Source organism: Elaeis guineensis, chromosome 8 (assembly GCF_000442705.2).
Source record: "Elaeis guineensis isolate ETL-2024a chromosome 8, EG11, whole genome shotgun sequence".
Lineage (NCBI taxonomy): Eukaryota > Viridiplantae > Streptophyta > Magnoliopsida > Arecales > Arecaceae > Elaeis > Elaeis guineensis.
The window spans coordinates 124,258,033-124,277,721 of NC_026000.2; the positions used below are offsets into that span (position 1 = coordinate 124,258,033).

The 19,689-nt window shown below is 36.7% G+C and overlaps 3 protein-coding genes across 3 annotated transcripts; all 3 read right to left on the reverse strand.

Moving 5' to 3' along the window:
* Nucleotides 1-4,229: 4,229 nt before the first annotated feature.
* On the reverse strand, nt 4,230-5,803 carry LOC140851226 (uncharacterized). The gene is made up of 4 exons (XM_073242787.1): nt 5,038-5,803; nt 4,729-4,933; nt 4,483-4,646; nt 4,230-4,378 (listed from the first exon to the last, which is right to left on the reverse strand). The coding sequence occupies exons 1-4, from the start codon at nt 5,777-5,779 to the stop codon at nt 4,230-4,232; spliced, it is 1,260 nt and encodes a 419-aa protein (XP_073098888.1). The 5' UTR covers nt 5,780-5,803.
* Nucleotides 5,804-5,830: 27 nt separating this feature from the next.
* Nucleotides 5,831-6,886, reverse strand: LOC140851227 (uncharacterized; the record flags this gene model as incomplete). Its single annotated transcript, XM_073242788.1, has 1 exon — nt 5,831-6,886. A coding segment is annotated over exon 1 (1,056 nt), but the record flags the coding sequence as incomplete, so codon positions are not given.
* Nucleotides 6,887-8,889: 2,003 nt separating this feature from the next.
* On the reverse strand, nt 8,890-13,005 carry LOC105049725 (ACT domain-containing protein ACR6-like). Its single transcript, XM_029266372.2, has 7 exons — nt 12,903-13,005; nt 11,674-11,719; nt 11,473-11,587; nt 11,302-11,369; nt 9,700-10,296; nt 9,408-9,512; nt 8,890-9,305 (listed from the first exon to the last, which is right to left on the reverse strand). Exons 1-7 carry the CDS (start codon nt 12,953-12,955, stop codon nt 8,997-8,999), a joined length of 1,293 nt encoding a protein of 430 aa, XP_029122205.2. The 5' UTR covers nt 12,956-13,005; the 3' UTR covers nt 8,890-8,996.
* Between the last annotated feature and the right edge of the window lie 6,684 nt (nt 13,006-19,689).

Consider the following 19,689-nt stretch of genomic DNA (forward strand, 5'->3'; position numbering starts at 1 on the left):
AAAAAGAGAGAGAAGAGAGAAAAATAAGAAGGAGATGGGTTTCTCTCTGTGTGTGTGTACGCGTGTGTATGTGTTTTGCTTATTTTTTTTCTTATTTTTTCTTTCGCAAAATAGGGGAAGCACGAGAGGGTTGATCATGGTTGTTTGATGTGGTGGTAGTAGGTGGCGGTGGTGAGTAGCCAGTTGGTGAGACATATGAAAATCAGCTCAAATATGGTCGAATAGGGGGCTTTTTGCTCAGCCATTCTTGGGTCTTAGCTTGCTTGTTGGTGGTTGAGGCTTCATCTCCAATAAAGGTCAATGTAGGGGAGAGGCCAAGGCCCTTAGCGAGGGATGCTATGGCAGAGATGGCTGAAAAAAGAAGAAAAGAGGAAAATAGGAGTGGAAACAATGGTTGGTACTTTTGATAGAAATCTGATGGGTTTCTCGGCTGATAGAGATGTTTCAAGTTTCAGAAAGAAGGGGAAAACAAAGAGAGGAAAACTTGAGACCTTACTTGGCTTCAACAAGCTTCTTTGATTTTGATTTTCGACATGCACAAGAACACAAAGCCATGACCTTTTAATTGGAGAAAGTAGAAGAAATGGAGAGGAGGTGGCCCGATGTTCACCAATGGAGGACCATAGAGGGCAAGGGGGGTTCCTATTTATAGAGGAGACTTAGGGTTCTGATGGACCTAAGTCTCCAATTTTCATTCGGAGTTGTCGGATGGGAGAAGACTCTCTCTTAGTGTCTTTCACCTGTTGTCGACGCAGATCATGCACAACCAGTTCATGGACCCAACTAGGTCGGGCCAGTCAAGTGGACAGGGCCCCGACCTTCATATTCTACCCCCTTAAAAGAGTATCATTCTCGAAATATAATATACTTTCATTCTTAAGCAAATAGGCATACATATCTTTTCTCTTAATAACTTTGATGTAAACCAATTGTTCTATACTCATCCTATGCCTAATCGTATGAATTATATTATAGACTTAAGCTTAAAGATGATAATGATTTAATTGAGTTGATGAGAATATTTGCATCTTTGATTTCATGATGGATCTTTCTAGAAAGATTTTTTATTTTATCAAGTGAGTTGATAACAAGATATGATTTCTGTAGCTATTTTGTACAGTTGCTAATCCAAGATTGTAATTGGCTTGAAGTCGTTGGAACTTTGATTTTACGATATGGATAACAGCATAATAGGAGAGTCTTATCATGGCAATTAATAATGGAGAAACTATTTTCCAGAGGGGGCAATTCAAGAGAGGGGTGAGGTAAATTAGATTTCTTAAAAAAATTTGATAAGAAGTACTTGTGCTCAGCAATAATTTCAAAAGTATTTATGTGGTGCTTAATTGAAAATAAATAAATAGCAAAAGAATAAAAGTAAAGACAAACACACAACTATAAACATAAAAAAATTTATAGTAGTTCGGTACTAACTCAGCACTTACATCCACTCCTTAAGTCAATTCACTTGAAAATCCCAACAATAGTTCCACAAGATTATAGTTCGATTATTTTTATAGTTCACAATCCAATTTTGTTGTTTTTCTCTAGCTCACCAACTAAAATCTTACAACCAATTATTTTCTCAGGCTCACAATTAACCTAATTGATTTTTATTGGCTCACCGATCAAAATCTTACAACATCCAATTTTTGGCTTGGATCAACCCTTAAGAATCTAAGTTTCTTCTTAAAAAAACTTATCACCATAGATAAAGAAAGATATATAAGAATTTAAAGTATAAAGAATAAAATTTTTAGACTTTTGAAGAAGTCGGAGTGGTTGAACTTTTGAATTGTTTTGACCTTTTTCTTGATTGCTTGAGAGGATTGATAGAGACTTGAATGCTTTTGCTCAGTGGTTGCTGGCTTAATTTAGTACACACTTCCTCTCTTTTGAATTGAGTAAATATGGAAAGGTGAGAATTAAAAGCTTTTGAAATATTCTTTCTCCGTCTTCTTTTGTTTCATTCAATTGCTTGAATATTTCCTTCAATCAATTCAATAGCTTAATTCTCCATTTGAATTCTTCATTTTTATAACATCAAAAATATTGAAATTCATGCACTAGCCATTTAGAAACTCAAAAAGAGCTGTTTGATATAAAATATGATTATTTGCAATAATCTAAAAAACTAGCCATTACGCTATCAGAATTTCATTAGTCAGCTTATCCAAAATCTTAGTGAGCTAAGATGAACTACTGAGTTGGCTAAGCGAAATTCTGTATTGGCTCAAAAATAGATACTTATTTTTCTACTTTTTATCTATCTGAAATTGAGTCAGCTTAGATATCTTTTTAGTTGGCTAATTTCATGATTGATCGGCTAACTTATTTTTTGGATCAACTCAGAGATTTTATGAATTTTTGTTACTTTTTATTTTCTTCTACCTCTTAGATTGAGTCGATTATCCTATTATTTAAGTCGGTTAAGTTTTTATCTTGATCGGCTATCTTATTTTTATAGTTTTGGTTTAGAAGAATATCTAAAATATTTATTCTTTTACCTTCAACCTATCTGAGGTTGAGTCGACTTTCCATTTATGTGAGTCGGTTATGATCCTATCTTGATCAACTTCGAGAAACACTTGATCGACTAAGGAAGAAGTCTGAATTTTATATCTTTCTGTCTTTTTCCTTAAACTGAAACTGGATTGACGAAGCTTATATCTTGGTTGCCTCACGGCATGCCAAATAATTATGCTCAAAAGTCTTTCTAACTTTTTCAAAATTTTTTTAATGCCAAACTCATTTCTTTGTTTCCATACTTTAAAATTTTGATTTTGGAAACATGAATTTACTCAAATTTTGAGAAGACTTTTTTTTTTTTGAATAAGATTAACCATTGAGCATTATAAAAAATCCTTCAATCACTTTCACAAGCTTTATTAATAATAATAACTTATATTCAAACTTTTTTAATATCATCAAAATCAATTTCTGTGCTAATAAAAATCTAATTTTTGTGCTCAGAAAAGTTAAATAAAAAAATAAAACTAAGAAGGAAAGATAATATATAATATTATATATATATATTTTTTAAGCTTACAGTGCTTATTAAGCTTTAGAACTAAAAAGAGATTAAAAAAAAAAAAACATTAGTCATATATAAACAAATCTCTTTGCTCTTTTTTAAATTATCCTGATATATTTTGAGAATTTTATAGTAAAATTTTAAATCTGCGAGTTATGGGCTTTTTCTTTTTTGTATTTTATAATAAGTAACTGTACCATTATTTTTTTTGCATGTGCAATATTAGGCATATTCTTTTGGAGGTTTTGCAGAAAGCTTCTTTTTTCACTTTCACATTTTTAATGAATTTTTTTGCATAGAGCTACGAACTGCCCGTTTTGGATTTATTGGACCATTCTGCCACTGCTCCAAATAAAATGCACATATTTGGCCTATTTGTTGCCTACACAAATACTTGTTGATACATATGCACCAATACATTTTATAAGCAGTCCTGAGGACAAAGGTTTACGAGTCTAGTAGTGTCCTGTGCAAGCAATTTTAAGGTAAAAAAGTCACATGTTTTGTATTTGTTAGAATAAAGTGGATTTTCTTACAATTTATTATAAATAAACCAAAATACATAGATTACTAAGTATAGTAGATAATGCAAAAATTAGATGACATTTTAGTTAACTAATTCAATATGTTTGATGATATCATGTTAAGATCCATTCTAAAAGCCTAGACGTTTAAATGGATGGGCCTAAGAGCATATAAGTACAATAACAGTACTTAACCAATCCGATATATAACTGTTATTCACAAAGTTATTAAACCCGGCCCGGACCTTAACCCGGATAAGGCACCGGGTTAATGGGTCAGCGGTCCAACCGTCGGGTCAACGGTTGAACCGGCGGGTCAATGCACAAATCATAAAATCTAAAATTTAATAACCTGTTTATATCCAGAAATACAATAATAGTCCTGATAATATATATTCCAATGCTACAAGTATCAAAATACAAATGAAACAAAACTGTAATTCTATAAATACAAATAATTAGACTAAAATATTGATGAATATAAAGATTTAATGGCATAAAGTTATAAATGCATAATAACTAGTAGTTTAAACTTTAAAACATAACCATCCATATCTGCTAGCAAAATGAAAAGTTTTAACAAACAAGTACATAATAATGTACGATATTTCACTTCAATATCTTTTAAAAAAAAAAGTTAAAAGTGATAAACAAGTACACAACATAAAAATTCAAGCTAATGGACTGAAATTTATGTCAATATTTGCAAAAACATCTTCTTGAGTTGCAATGTTCTCATCTCCTCCATCTTCTCTCCTATTCGCATCATTTCCATCATTTTCACCATCATCACCATCCAAATCTTCCAAGTTCAATATATCTACAAAACCATAATTTTAACAAAAAGTTAAAAAGAAAAATCATATGTAATAAAATTATAATAATATTTTATTCATAAACTATATAATAAAATAATTCGCTCACCATTATTATTATTTTCTTGAATAGAACATGATGCCAATTCACGGTGAAAAATTTCTAATTCCTCACTAGTTAACTCCGATGGCTCATCGACTAATATCCACGCATCATTAGCACCAAATAATTCAAAGTCAATAGGATCATAGTTGCGACCCTTGAAATAAAACCTGTATTTAATATTTGTTAGTTTGAAAATTAAATAACAAAAAATAAATACAAGCAATTGGATATCATTCACAATAAAATTACCTTTGTTGTAGTCTCAAATTATAGTGCACAAATACTAGATCATTAAGCCTTTGATGCTCTAACCTATTTCTCTTTTTAGAATGAATATGTTCGAAGATGCTCCAATTTCTCTCGCACCCGGATGCACTACAAGTTTGGCTTAAAACACGAATAGCTAACTTTTGCAAATTAGGTGCACAACTTCCATAGGTGACCCACCATTCATCTAGATACAAAATATTGTATTTGTTAAAATAGAATGTAATTGAAAAAACTTTATATCAATAAAACTAATGAAAGCATAAGAACATAACTAAGGAACAAGCTTACCTGGAGCCAAGCGACTTCGATCATTTATAGCCGATGAGCGTCCAAAGTCATTTTCTGCATTTCTAAATAATCTCATCTCATTAGTTAAGTTCCCCTGCAAGGTTGGATTACCAAATGAATATCTCTCTATGACATCTAAGAGTCCAGAAACACTACGAGGATGTTTATCCATAAGTTCTGAGTCATATTGAAAACATGGATTCAACCAAAACCCAGCTGCATGAAGATTTTGGTGTAATTGCAAATCCCACCGAGAATCAACTATTCTCAAATAAGGTTCAACTACAATCTTTCTCCTTCTAAATCTCTTGATCATTTCATCTCTAGCTTGATGCATAGCATGATACAAGTAACCCATTGAAGGTCTATCATCACTGTCAACAATCTTCAAAACTCGAATTAAAGGCTCTGTTAGTTTAACAATGGTTGCACATTCATTCCAAAAAAGAGAATTAAGCACGTCATCGGTGAGCTTTTTTCCTTTACTATCTTTAGCATAAGCTGAAGTTGTCCACTCTCTAGAAGTCACCATTGCTCTTAATGCATCTTTGTGGCCCAATATGCTTTGTAAAGCAATAAAATTGGTAGCAAAACGTGTAGGTGCCGGACGAATTATCTCCTTTCCACCAGTAAATTTTCTCATCAAATATAAAGGATAACAATGATTATAAATATATTTTGTGATACCTGCAGCATGGGCTACGGTGTTCTTCACTGAAACTAACTTGCCAATATCTTGCATGATGAGATTAAGACAATGAGCAGCACAAGGTGACCAAAAAAGTGTAGGAAAGTTTTGCTCCAACTTTTTACCTGCAGCAACATAGTTTGCAGCATTATCAGTCACTACATGAACCACATTTTCAAAACCAACGGACATGACAATTTCTTTGAACAACTTATACAACATATCAGCTGTCTTTGAGGTATCTGAAGCATCCACGCTTTTCAAAAATACGGTCCCTCTAGGACAATAAACTAAAAAATTAATCAAAGTTCTCCTACACTGATCTGTCCATCCATCAGCCATGATTGTGCATCCTGTTTTCTTCCATGTGGCACGAAAGCTTTCAACATACTTTTTCACCTCATCAACATTCTTGGTTAACAAATAACCACGAACAGAATGAAAATTTGGAGCTTTGTAACCCGGCCCCATACTAGCTATTGCATCTATCATGCACTGATAATACTTAGAGTTGACAGCATTAAATGGCACACATGCATCTATCATCCATTTTGCCACTGCAAGATCACACCTTTCAACTGCTTCTTTATTTTGCAACAAGCTTTTTATAGTTGGTTGAGCACCAGGAGTTGTTCTGGGCATGAAATAATTTCCAATTGTTCCTAGTTGTTTTCCTTTTCCACCTTCTATATTTTTACCTCTTGTATTACCCGTAGACTTGTTTGATGAGGGAGGAATTTCTTGTATGTCATCATCTTCACCTAATTGCCTATAATATACTTGTTCCTCATGTTCCTTATGCCTTGCACTAAAGGGTTTGTAATCTTCACCCATTTTCTTTGTTCTTTTCTTCTTCTCACTAATAGCTTGAATATTTTGTATCATTTGATGGCGAATATCCGCCGGTACCTTGCGACATGGTTCTACTTCTCCTTTTACTCCTGCAAGATGTTGTTTGAAGCGATTGATCCCACCACCAGCAAATGACTTTCCACAATACAAGCATGCCAACTTCATCCTTTTGGTATTACCACTAAGTTCAGGAGCTTCTCTACAATGATTCCATGCAGGATCACTTTTACCTCTAACCCCAGTTATTTGAGTGGATGAAGTATTACTTGAATCATCCATGGATGGCATACTTCCCTCAATAGAGGCCATTTTGATAATCTACAAAGAAAATTAAATTAAGCTATAATTTATAAGTAGAAGATAAAATAAATAAATAACAAGATGAAGTCATCAACATCTTCTTTCATTTCTATCCAAATTTTTTTTTTCCATGATCCTATAGAGTCAAACTCATGGTGATCACAGATTACAGAAATTAAAAAAATAATATTTAATATTTATCGGATCAATCAATATAGCATCATTAAAAAAATTTTTTTTTTTCATGTTCACGGAATCATGGGTGTTTACTGTTTACTGTACTGTGATGTTTACAGTAATACTGTATTACTGTGACACTGCAGTAAAACTGTTTACAGTAATACTGTATTACCGCACTCCGCAGGCGCAGACAGTCACAGGCGCAGACAGTCACAGGCTCACAGTCACAGCCACAGGTCACAGCATTTAAAAAAAAAAAAAAAATCGCCGTGTCCGCGGCTGTATACGGAGGAGGAGGAGGCGGCGGAAGGGGGTGGAAGGCGGACGACCGACAGCCATATGGAGGAGGAGGAGGGGGAGGCGTACGGAGGAGGCGGAGGGGGGAGGGAACGGAGCGGAGGAGGAGGCCGAGGGGGGAGGGGGTTGAGCGTACGGAGGAGGAGAAGGAGGCGGCGGAGGGGGGAGGGAGCCGAGGGAGGAGGAGGCAGAGGGGGGAGGGAGTCGAGCATACGGAGGAGGAGGAGATGGCGGAGGGGGGAAGGAGCCGACGGAGGAGGAGGCAGAGGGGGGAGGGGATCGAGCGGAGGAAGAGGAGGCGGATGGCGGAGGAGGAGGAGGCGGAGGGCGAAGGTGGCCGAGCGGAGAAGAAAGAGGCAGAGGAGGGCGAGCAGAGGAGGGAGCGGACGGAGCAGAGTTGCCGGACTCCGGAGATTTGGAAAAAAAAAAAAAAGTTAGACTTAGTTTACTCACCGGCTGACCGGAGACGGAGAAGACTCGGTTCTCCTCTCCTCCGCTGCCGGCTGCCGCTGCTGATTTCATCGCCGACGACGCCGAGGGAAGATGGCGGACTGGCTGAGCCTCTGAGGTTGGGGCCCTTGGGCCGCTGCGGCTGGGGTTTGAGGCTTTGAGCTCGGGAACAAACAGACGAAAGGACGGGGACGACGGGAGGAAGGAAGCCAGGAACAAACAGACGAACCGTCGATCTCGTCGTCTCGACTCTCGAATCAAAATTTTGTTTTTAATTCCACGGCTCAACCGGGTTAGACCGGGTCGGACGGTTCACGGTTCAACCGGCCGGTTCATACGGTTTTAACCGAATTTTAAACATAAACGGTTTAATTAGATAACCGGCCCGGTCTTCTGATCGGGTCACCGGGTTTGCGGTCCGACCGGCCGGGCCGGGCCGGATTTAATAACACTGGTTATTCATCAACATAAGTGTTTGGAATTGAATATTAGCATATTATATGCTATAAAAAAAAATAGGGGAAAGTGAAAAAAATAAAAGGAAAATAAATAAAATATCAAAGTACTCAGAAAAAATATGAGAGAGAAAAAACAAAAGGACCTCGTCGTTATACAAAAGCAGCCAAAAACATTTCATTACTTACAATTTTATTACCAGAAATTTCATAATTTTGCTTCTTGTAATTTTATTTTCTTTAATTTCTTAAGGTTTCATTTCTTGCAAGTTCCATTTCTTACAGTTTCATTGCTCGATATTTTTCTACTCGCAAATTGATTTCCTGCAATTTCATTTGGTTTGCTTGGACCTCTCGTTAGCTTTTCTTTCTTTAATCTGCTTATTTTTGTTTAAATCCGATAGTTTCAGTAGATGCATGATAGGTGTATCCTAACCCCGATCACTTGGACAAGTGTGGGACTTGGCCATCATATCTATGGTTGGCAAGTGTATCATTGATCATAAAGTCTCCTAATAGTACCTTCAAGTCTTACGTAAGGCTCAGGTTTCATTGATCAGAGTCACCGTAGCTATTTTAAGCCTAAGGTTGGCATGCTCGTCTCTACGTTACTCCATGGCGTCCCACGACAGAAGGACTTTATTATTTTAATAACAACCTGCGCTAATTTTCCAGAACAATATCTTAAAGTAGCCATTATTGTTCCGAGGACATTCTCGATTATTTCATGAGCATCATCAACGGCGTCCCTTGAGGAAATTCCTAAGGAGGGATGCGATGGCGCTCGTCGCCTCCGAAGGCTTGGATGGGAAGGGGCCCTGCTTCACTCTTAGAACCATCCGACCTATTTGCCTGCGTATCGAGTCAATTGTCTTGGCATCCACCGGGCTCCCTGACATCTCCGAGACATAGAAAGTATCCACTGCTTTGGAACCCTGTGTCGATATCTCTGCCCTTGTGACGCACAAGCCATTCTCTCTAAATATGCGAGTGATATCTGAAAGCAGCCCAACCCTATCTCCTGTTCTCAGTTCCAACTCCAGTCCCTGCAAACCAATGCATATGTACATATAGCTTTCAGAAACTAAAGCAAATAAAGTCGAAAGAAAGAAAACTCATCAGCTTATCTGGATTTTGAGGTAACAAACCTCGGAAGCTCTCCTTTGAATAGCTGCTTCAAGGCACTGGACCAGGCGGTCTCGTTCAGCTTCCGTCTTCACTCGGTGCCCATCAATGTGCCTGATGCAGTATTCCTATAATCAAACAAGCTATGGCCTGAGACAATTCCATAGAGTAAACTTGATTGCTTTGAATGGGATAATCTTTTTTCAGCAAAAAAGATGACAAGTGTCACTAAACTATCACCATTCTGAATCCAAAAGTTCTCAAAAAGAATTTAGTGATTTGGATGCAGATGTATGGAGCAAGGGTCTCTCATACATGATAAGCTTCACCATTTCCTGTGTCGACCGTTCCATGGAACACCACGTACTGCATGTCTGTGAGGGTGCATATAGTGTCAAACAAAAGCTTCGACCGATCCTTGCACCTCAAAACAAAGATGGTGTAGTTCTTCTCTTTGCAGTCCATGACAGAAACTTGAGGTCTGGATTTCTTGACACCTTCTTCTACCAGCCCAACTCCCTCGTAATCCCTGTCGTCATACATCATCTGATGCAGTCTCCTCTCCGTGTGGGTGCCCCCCGTTGAGACCGTCATCTTTGCTCTCCTTGAATCGTCGCCTCCCTTGAGGACATCATGGAGCAATTCCTTTATGGTGGAGAGCCTTTCCGGGTCCTCGATTGCATTTCTTGTGGACTCATCAGTCACATGAACTACTGATGCAACTCGGGTGTTGTGCGTCCAGAGCTGAGCTTTCACTACGTTGCACTTGAAGTCTGTGAGTGCAGTGCAGATTTCAGATAGCAAGCCGGGCCTGTCGGTGCCCATCAGCTCAATTGAGGTATAGCCGTTGGAGGGCTTCACACCTACGGAACTTTTTCTTAGTGATGATAAGCAGGCCTCTGATTCTAAGGACTGCAAGAAAATTATTCAAACCAATGCAAAAGGATCAGGTGGTCAGCATTGGAGAAGTGTCTATTAAGAAGCCAAGCGATCTTAGTTCGAAAAAGACAACTAGTATATCATCCACATAATAGAAAATATGGAACTGATGAAAGTGAGATATACTGTGGAATTCAGCCTTTTAACAATCGTTGCAATAGGAAAAAAAAAAAAAAATCTTACTTCAAGCATACAGATATGATTCAATTATATTCAAGAAACGGTGTAAACATGGGGTTACATGCAATTCACCTACTAAGGATGCGTTTGGTTACACTTTTTGATTTTTGATTTTTAAAAAATATATTTAATTTTTTTTTGATTTTGCTATTGAGTAAAAACAAAAAATATGTTTGATAACTACGTTGCTATAAAGCAAAAAGCTACATTTGGAGATGGCAGGTGAAGAGTTCGACGAGGGAGAAGGGTTTGGAAAGGAGGGGAGAAGATGGTGGGGAGGTGAAGAGTTTACGAGGAAGTAGGGTTCGGACTCTTTACTTTTTAGTTTAACGTTTTAGATGTGGGGAAGCAAAAAAAACAGAAAAACAAGTTTTGAAAAGTAAAATATTTTTGCTCTGTATATAAAGTAATTATTTTAATTTTTGCTTTTTACTTTTCATGATATTATCAAATATTATTTTTTGATTTTTATTTTTAAAAAATTAAAAAATAAAAAAAAATATTTTTTTAATGGCTAACCAAATGCACCCTCAATGAAGCACGTAATAGTTTTCCAAATATAAATGGATTTGTTGCTTTTTTGGTAAAACAAGACGCTGTTATGCTCCTTTTGGTTAATGAAGGTTTAAAACATCAAGTTAATCAAAAGAACCTTTTAACTAATTGATTTGACAAACTATGAGTATTTAATTTTCCAGATATCAAAAACGGTGAAAGAACATGATTAGGTGCGATAAATAGGTGATACCACAAGCACAGAAGAAGAGAAGGCTTCAAAGCCATGAAAAGGATGCTTACTGTTTGTATGTAGCTGATGATCTTTTTGTCCCTGAGTTTGTTGCCATTGCGATCGGTTACATTAAACACTGATATTCATTATATAGGGACAGTTAAAGTTACTAAATTCTTCATAGTATGAGCTTTTGGGATATTCTCCCACGTATACATGCAGAAAAAAAAAATACTTACCGTCCATGAACCATTTTCCATCGGAAGATATGTATGCTTTGGTGATTATGAGGTTGAGATCAATGAGGACTCGAACAACTTCTAGAAGGATGCCATTTGCATTTACACTATTCACCTATAAGGGGAAAAAATAATAATTAAGAGTAGTAAAGTAGATTAATTGCAAGTTTTCGATGTATGTTAGAGGATATCCAACCTTACCTGAATCACAGTCGCATCGTCACAAGCGTCGTTGTCAATTATGACGCTGCAGGAATAAAAAGAATGGAGGAGGTTAGTCGGAAAAAACTTGTAGAAACTGAGGTTAGTTGGAAGAAACCATGATTCATAGGGGGAAAAGGGAGAAAAGTACAAAAATAAACTGTAGAATGGAGAGAGAGAGAGAGAGAGAGAGAGAGCCTACTTATAATATGAAGAGTTGAGAAGATCAAAGCAAAAACTATCAAAAGAATGCTTGCTTCAAGGAACAGAGGGGAAAACATCAGAAAAAGTTAACACCAGTATCAAGTTGGAAGAAACAAGTAGGATGGGGGACACGAAGCCAAAGTAACACTTAAGATGTGCATGTGCGCATATTTCTGAGGGGGAGATAATGTAAAACTAGGGCAAAGGATATTTTTGATAAGTAGAAAACAAAAAAGATCAAATAAAATAGAAGAAATTAAGATTCTCTTCCAGATACTAGATTGATTGAGTGAAGTACAAAATCATAAAGGATGGGAGACAGAGAGAGTCCTCGTATACGTCAAATTATGACTCTGCTCCTTAAAACAGAGACTTCAAACAACCAACAGCTAATCCAAGTTAACAGCTTAAGGGCAACCTGGAAAGAAATTCATAACAAAATGATTTAAAAATCCTAATAATAACCCTTGAGGAAAACCAATAGAGGAAAAAAAAAAACTTTACTGGAAACAGAAAACAAAATTCCTTAAAAAAAAAATATTCCAAAAAACACATGATCACAGCAGAAAATTCTACAAAAAATCTTTGACAACAACGTATTCAAATGAAATAGAAAACAAAAAGGATCAATAAGAGGAACATTCACAGATTAATCTCAAACAGGTTATTCTCTGCGTTCAGAGCCCTGAAAAACCTGATTTAAATCTTTGTGAAAAACCTACTAATGCAACTAAAGCATACCCAAGACAATTTCAACCAAACCAAGTCCAAATTTCAAAGAGCAAACAATCACGAAGATTTAAAAAAAATACACCCAAATCACCAGAAGTCGAGAAAACTGAAACTTAGGCTCGAAATAAGCTAGGCAATACCTTTTTCAATCAAAACAAATCCAAATCAACAGGAAACTGGTAAACAAAATGCCTCACACATAATTCCGACCAGAGAACTCCCGACATTCATTAAAATTCACTAGAAAATAAACAAAGTTCCTTTTTAAAAAAAAAATCCCATAAATCTCTAACCTTGGGGGGTTCATCTTCCTAATGAGCTTGGCATACTCATCGTCATCATCCATGCTCACCACCTCAAAACTTCACGCTTGGCTAGAAAACAGGGGAAGTCTCCTCCTATTCCAGTATGTATGGAAAGAAGAAGAAGAGAAACAGGGGAAAATATATGGAAACAGTGGACATTAGGTGGAAAAAAATAAGAGCGGACGAAGGAAGGGACGAAAAAGGAAAAGTCCTCTCCTATTCAAATTGGACCCGTCCCCCAATTTCGTCAATCACCGGACGTCCGTAGGAGGAACACCACAACGCCATCACTCGCGCTTCGTGTTTTGATCGCGTAAATTTAGTGTTCGGTGTTTGAGGTTGTTTGTCCGATGAGCTGATGGTCGGTTAAGATGGGAGCCACGTCAGCCCTGACCAACTGTCACAGCGCTGTCCTGCTGCAGCGTTTGAGGTACCAGCGTAAACCCACGTCATGGCGCTGACGTCAGCTCCACCTCCAACTGGACACGCGACGGCGTTTGCACGAACTTTTGCACGAAACATCTCTTACGTGGATTTTTCGTGAAATAAAATATGTTAATATTTATAACAAATTTCGTTGGTCGAGCAGCCCGTCTCGCACCCAACAAAAGACCCCAGTGAAATAAGAGGCCATAACGCGGAGGGCGCCGCCATGGGGCCCGATATTTGGGTGGGTCCTTTAAGGTGTCCTGGTTTTTTATTTTTTATTTTTTTAATGTAAGCACGCGTGGATATTCTTGCTTCCTGTCCATAGAGCAAAGGAGCAGGGTGAATGATTAATCTATTAAGGTTTAAGGCTTAGTTGGAAAGGCCTGAGAATTTGGACGAGAACTAAGGGAGCCAGAAGCAAGGGCGAAAAGGATTTGGAAATGGGGTGTAAGAAGCCTTTTTAGTTTAGCCGTGCAATGGCATGGGATCTGACCTAGTTGTGTTGGTTTCATGATCAAGATTTTCGTATCAGCATTAGGCAACTAATGACATGTACATTACAAAATTTTGTCGATGATAAAATGATTTAGCTCAGGGTAATGATTGAAACAATAAAATAATAGTGCATAAAGATTTCTTATCCTTTTTTTGTGTGATATTTTAAATGGATTTTTAGGTAATAAAAGGTTTATAAGTATTTTATATAAATAGTCATTAATTTCAGTGTTACCATATTGATATCATCAACGCAGATCTTTGAGGATCTTGATTGTTTTTAAATATTTTCCATTTTTCTTCTTGGTTGGTCATCCACTAGAATGGAAGATATACAATATCTCATCTTTAGAAGACTTGCTTATGTTGGTCCTTTTAAGTTTGTTAAGGCTCTCATCTCTTTTAGTTTGCTTTCTCAAGAGATTGAAAAAATAAAAAAAAAAAATTAATTTCTTATTGCATGGATTGTCAAACTTCTACTTTTTTACACTTTATTTTCTCTCTTCTCTAAAATTAAGTGCTAGAGAATTCTAAACAAACAAGTTTTGATCGGCCCTATTTAATTAAGGTAAACCATTGTGTTCCATCTTTCTCTCACACAGAGATCCAATAAGGGTCTCAAGCAAGCTCAATCATGGTAGTTTTCCTCTATAGAGTTTAAGTATGAGCCCCAAGTGAGATCAATCATGGCACTTGGCCAATCTTTTCTCATATAGAAGTTTCAATCATCATCCAAACCTATCAGGGCATATGCCGGTTCTTAAATTGAAGCCAACAAGACCCATTAATCTCCTAGCCTAGAGTTGGTAAAAATCATGGATACTATGAGCCACATCTCTTTACCTTCATTCACTTTAAGAACCCTAAAATTAGTTAGTACTGGATGTATATGATAGTTAAATCTAAAGCAAGCTTAATTTCTTTCTAATTTTTACCTGTTAATTAACGTCACTTCGTTCCATCTAGTCAAACTAAGCCTGGCTGAGCAAAGACAAGCTGGCAATAAACCTATCAAATTATTTTTTTTGGGTATATGAAAGGAAGGGGGGGTTAACCGGGATAGTGCCCCCTCCACTGAGGCTCCCTTTTACTGGGGAATGTTTCATGCAAGTCCTTTAGAGAAGGTCTGGTATTCTCCCCAACCTTATTGGGTGAGTAAGTCACCCTAGTGCCGAACTCAAAGGCACCAAATGGACCAGAGCTGCTCTGCACAGTCGCGACCAAGGCATTGGGAAGTCAATGCGATCAGGGCATTAGGAAGTCAATCCATCATTTAATTGAAGACCCTCGAGGCTCAAACCCTGGCCACTCCAGTGGAAGTGTAAGGTCCGTTCCACTTGGGCTACCACCTCGGTGGCATGAACCTATCATTTTGAGCTTAGCCTGTTCTACTTATACAAAACAATCCAACTTGTCCTAATCTAAACATTTGCACTCCAACCACAAAGCTATATTCTAGTGCTGTTGGTCTACATAAACCCTAACTAATTATCATTATCTAAGTGGGATAATGAGAATAAATAAAGTCGCCATGGACCACGAAGAGGTTATGTTAGAGAGAGGCACGGGGTGGATGAGTTAGTCTTTGTTGACTCATGGCTCTTAAAGCGCCGAAGAGATGAGTGTGAAATGGTCCATAACTACCTGTCCTTTTGAGGATAAAAAAAATTTATCCAAAAATCTATATTTTTTTTTATAAATATTTTATGGATAATATTTAGATAAAAAAATAATTTATTTATAATTTTTATGTATTAAAAAATAGCTCAAAAATTTATTACACATGTTCTTTTGCATCATTAGTTTTCTAAATAAGTTGCTAAGATGTATCCATATTTTTCATAATACCTTTTATTATATATAATAATATAATATAATATAATATAATAAATTATAATATATAATATATTTATAAAATAATAAAATAATAAAATATTATATTAAATAATAAAATATTTTTATTATATTAAATAATAAAATAATAAATTAGTTATATTATATTAAAATATTATATTATATATAAGATAGTATTATATTATTACATTATTATTATGGGGTTAGAGGTATATTAGAAATAAAATAAAATGATTATTTCTCCACAGATGAGAAAATGACTTATCCACCTCCTAGGTGGATAAGATTTCTCTCCATTTTATAGATAAATATTATTCGTAGGAAAATGATTTATTCACTTAGAGAAGTATGAGAATATAGATAAATTAGTCAATGAGAAAGTTATCAACTTTCTTATGTTATTTTTTTTTTGTTACAAAAACGGGAGTTGGAGGGGGACAACCCGATGCATCTACCTTCCTTAAGCGTGACCATAGGGCTCCAACTTCCACTGAAGGATGTTCGATTCGGAATCGAGTTTGGATGAATAGATCTCCTTCCCATCATATGGATGAACCCAATAGGTGAGTATGTCACCTCAGTATCACCGTTGGCCAATGGACCAAAATTATCCGCAAAATAAAAAAAAGACAAAGACTTTGAAAGAGATTTGGCCTGTCTTTAGCACCACGCATTGCTTGATGCTTCCATCCGGCGGTCGTAATCAGAAAAGGCCTCTTTTTGTCAATGGAGAATCCATTAGGCGTACCAAGATTCTGATGGTGTCACATATATGGGTTATTATTATAAAGACTTCGCCATCACAAGTGACCCCCGCAATTTGCATCATGTCTCTTTGAGTGCTTGGCAACGGGTGCGAAAAATGACCATATGTAATGTGTCATAATCATTTGGACTTCGTACAAGTTTAGCTTCAACTTGAGATTATACACTTCTGACCTTACAAAAATGTGATGGGGATAATCCAGACATAGCTCGGACCATGAAGCAGATTTGTCACGCCCCCGATCCAAGATTGTGAATCGAGGGTCATGGCAACCGCCGCATACTCATAGAAGACTCTTCTCATAAGCATGCAAGGCATCTTATCATGTTATCTTAAAACAACAGCGGAATAATTAGCCAATAATTTAAATCCAAACATAACTACCTAAATTTCTTTCTTTAATATCTCAATAAATTTAACAATGATTCATAGGCCGTACATCAAATTCAATAAGACTTTCCACCTAAAATAAAAGAATAGAAATTCTGCTTCTGATCACTCTTCCATTCATATCTTGTATCATCTTAATTCCTCAACATCTGTAAAAACAGTAAAATAGAAGGTAATGAGCTAGACAGCCCAGTAAGCAATGATCACTTCTCAACAGATTTCATCAGGCATATAAGTAAATAATTATTTATAGAAAATAAGCATATAGAGTTCATCAATTCAAAATCAATTTCAATTATGTAATATAATTCATGCCAAATTCATTTCTTTTTTGAAAATTCAAGTTTCTTTCCAAGTTTCAATTTCTTTTGTTCTTCAATTTTTTTCGTCAACCATGAGCTATGACCACATTTTTCCTGTGGCAGGGTCATAATACCGCGTATCTGCTTGCGGTAGGCTGCGAATCATCTGGCAGCCATGTCCTTTGGAACTGCTGGTCTCGCTGACGGTTTGTCGTTGGTCTCTCTGGCGACATGTCGCTGGTCTCGCTGGCGACATAAACCCTCAGGACAATCAATTGCCAACGTACATGCCCCCATTGGCAGGGTCCTTTACATAGTCAGGTTGTCAATTCTTATTGTTTCTTATATCATAATTCTTCATAAATCATGTTTCATATTCTAATTTCGATAATAAAACATATAATCATGTAGTATCGAAATCAATCAATATAATGCATCATGAAATCAATATATTCAATCATGCTTCATCATAACATTTCAAATAAGATATTTTCATAACAAAATACCATTCATCCAATTCATGCATCGTTTCACAAATCATGTCAGAAGAATACATTATAATTTACCGATAAATCTAGAAAAAGTGAAACATTACTTACCTCAAACGTATTCCAATAAATCCACATAATTCTATAAATTTTCTTTCAAAAATTCTGTTCGTAGATCATATCGCGATATCCCATGATCAAACATCCACAATCCTATACAGAATCAATTTCAATAATTAGAAAGAATACGAATACCATATTTCAACGGTTTAGATTGGGTCCGATCATCTAATTTCATCTAATCAAAATCTAATTAGGACCTAAACGATCCAAAGTTTGACTATCAGATCAAATCGGATTCGAAGTGATAGGACTGAGGTTTCTTCATCGATTTTATAAAATCAAGTAGAGAGAGAAAATCAGAGGAGAGAGAATTCATGAGGTACAATTCGAACCGATCAGGTGACACAATCCAACATTACGATTGGTCCAATATCTCAATTGGTGAAATCAACATGATCAAATCAAGTCATGGCTAGATCGGGATCATGGATGATCAAATCTAAAGATTCATGATCTGATTAAGGTGGGTGCCAGTACGCTGTCTACAATCATGGATCAGGATTCTTCATTAGAATCAGATCAGGACTATTGAAAGAATTTTCTCATTGATAAATCGATCAAGAGAGAGAAATCGATCGAGAGAGAAAAATGACTTTAGAGAGAGAAAATTCTAGAGAGAGAAAATTTTTAGAGAGAGAAAACTCATCTTGGATTCTTCAGGCAATATGATTCAACAAATTTGATCGATTAGATCAAATCATGCTAAGATTATCATGTGGATAATTCAATAAGATCATGAGAAATAAAATCTAAAAATACTTGATCTGATCAAAGTGGATGTCGGTGTACCGTCCGACGATCACGGATCAAAAATCCATCACGAAGATCATTTAAATTCATCATCATTCTTCTCAAAATTCTAGAAATCTTAAGAGAGAGAAATAATCTAGAGAGAGGATTCTAGAGAGAGAAAGTAGAGAGAGAAAGTCCAATTCTAGAGAGAGAAAATACTAGTTCAGGCTGAAGAGAGAGAGGAAAGAGAGAGAAACTCTCTTTCTCATATTTTATTATTTATAAATTAATTTATTTTATTTTTTTCTTTCTTCTTTTCTTTCTTTCTCTTTTTTTTCCTTCACGGAAGAGAGAGGAGAGAAAATCCTATTTATTATTATTATTATATTATTTTTCTTCTTCTTTTTCCCCTTTTTTTTTTCTTTTTCTTTTTTCTTTTCTTTTTCTTTTTCTTTTCCTTCTTTTTCTTTTCTTTTTCTTTTCTTTTCCTTCTTCTTTTCTTTTTCTTTTTCTTTTCCTTCTTCTTCTTCTTCTTTTCTTCTTCTCCCGTGGGCTTGTTTTGGGCTGAAACAGGGGACCGTGAGGTCCCCTCGTTGGGTGGCCGGCCGACGGCGTAGCCGGCGTGGGACGGCCGTCGGCAAGAGGAGAGACGATCCGCGGCAAGAGGAGGCCAAACCGGTGGTCGACGGTGACCACCGGCGATGGAAAAACGACAAAAAAAGAAGATTCTTCCACAATAAAATTCGGCGACTCCGGTCGCCGGCGAGCGTGCACATCGGCACGGAAAGGAAGGGGGAGAAGAGAGGAAGAGGAGGAGGCTTACCTCCATCGCCGGCAAAGCTTTTTCGGTGAGAAATTGGATGGCACAGCGACGGGTCTCCATGAAGAATTTTCGACGATTGCCGCCGTTTTGCCCCGGAATTTCTCGATGAGAGGAGAGAGGAGGGTTCTCCTCCTTAAATAGAGCCGGAGGGAACTCATCTCCGACTCTGATTGGGAGCCGACAAGAGGAGGAAGAAGACTCCCTTCGGGAGTCTTCTCCCCTGTTATCTGTTTTTTTTTTTTTTTCGTTTGGGCTGGCTGGGTTATCACATTCTTCCCCTCTAAAAGAAATTTCGTCCTCAAAATTTTTTTGCTTGAGTCTTCATATTTTCTTACTTGAATCTCATCCTCAAATATTTCAATATTCTAATTCT

Bases quoted from the DNA above. Each gene is read 5' to 3' on its own strand.
- LOC105049725 (XM_029266372.2), bottom strand. From the start codon at position 12,955: ATGGATGATGACGATGAGTATGCCAAGCTCATTAGGAAGATGAACCCC. The intron at 11,588-11,673 runs GTAAGGTTGGAT...TTCCCCTTATAG, and splicing joins ACGATGCGACTGTGATTCAG to GTGAATAGTGTAAATGCAAA. The intron at 9,306-9,407 runs GTTTGTTACCTC...ATTGGTTTGCAG, and splicing joins TTCAAAGGAGAGCTTCCGAG to GGACTGGAGTTGGAACTGAG.
- LOC140851226 (XM_073242787.1), bottom strand. From the start codon at position 5,779: ATGCAAGATATTGGCAAGTTAGTTTCAGTGAAGAACACCGTAGCCCAT. The intron at 4,647-4,728 runs GTAATTTTATTG...TATTAAATACAG, and splicing joins AATTTGAGACTACAACAAAG to GTTTTATTTCAAGGGTCGCA. The intron at 4,379-4,482 runs GTGAGCGAATTA...ATGGTTTTGTAG, and splicing joins TCAAGAAAATAATAATAATG to ATATATTGAACTTGGAAGAT.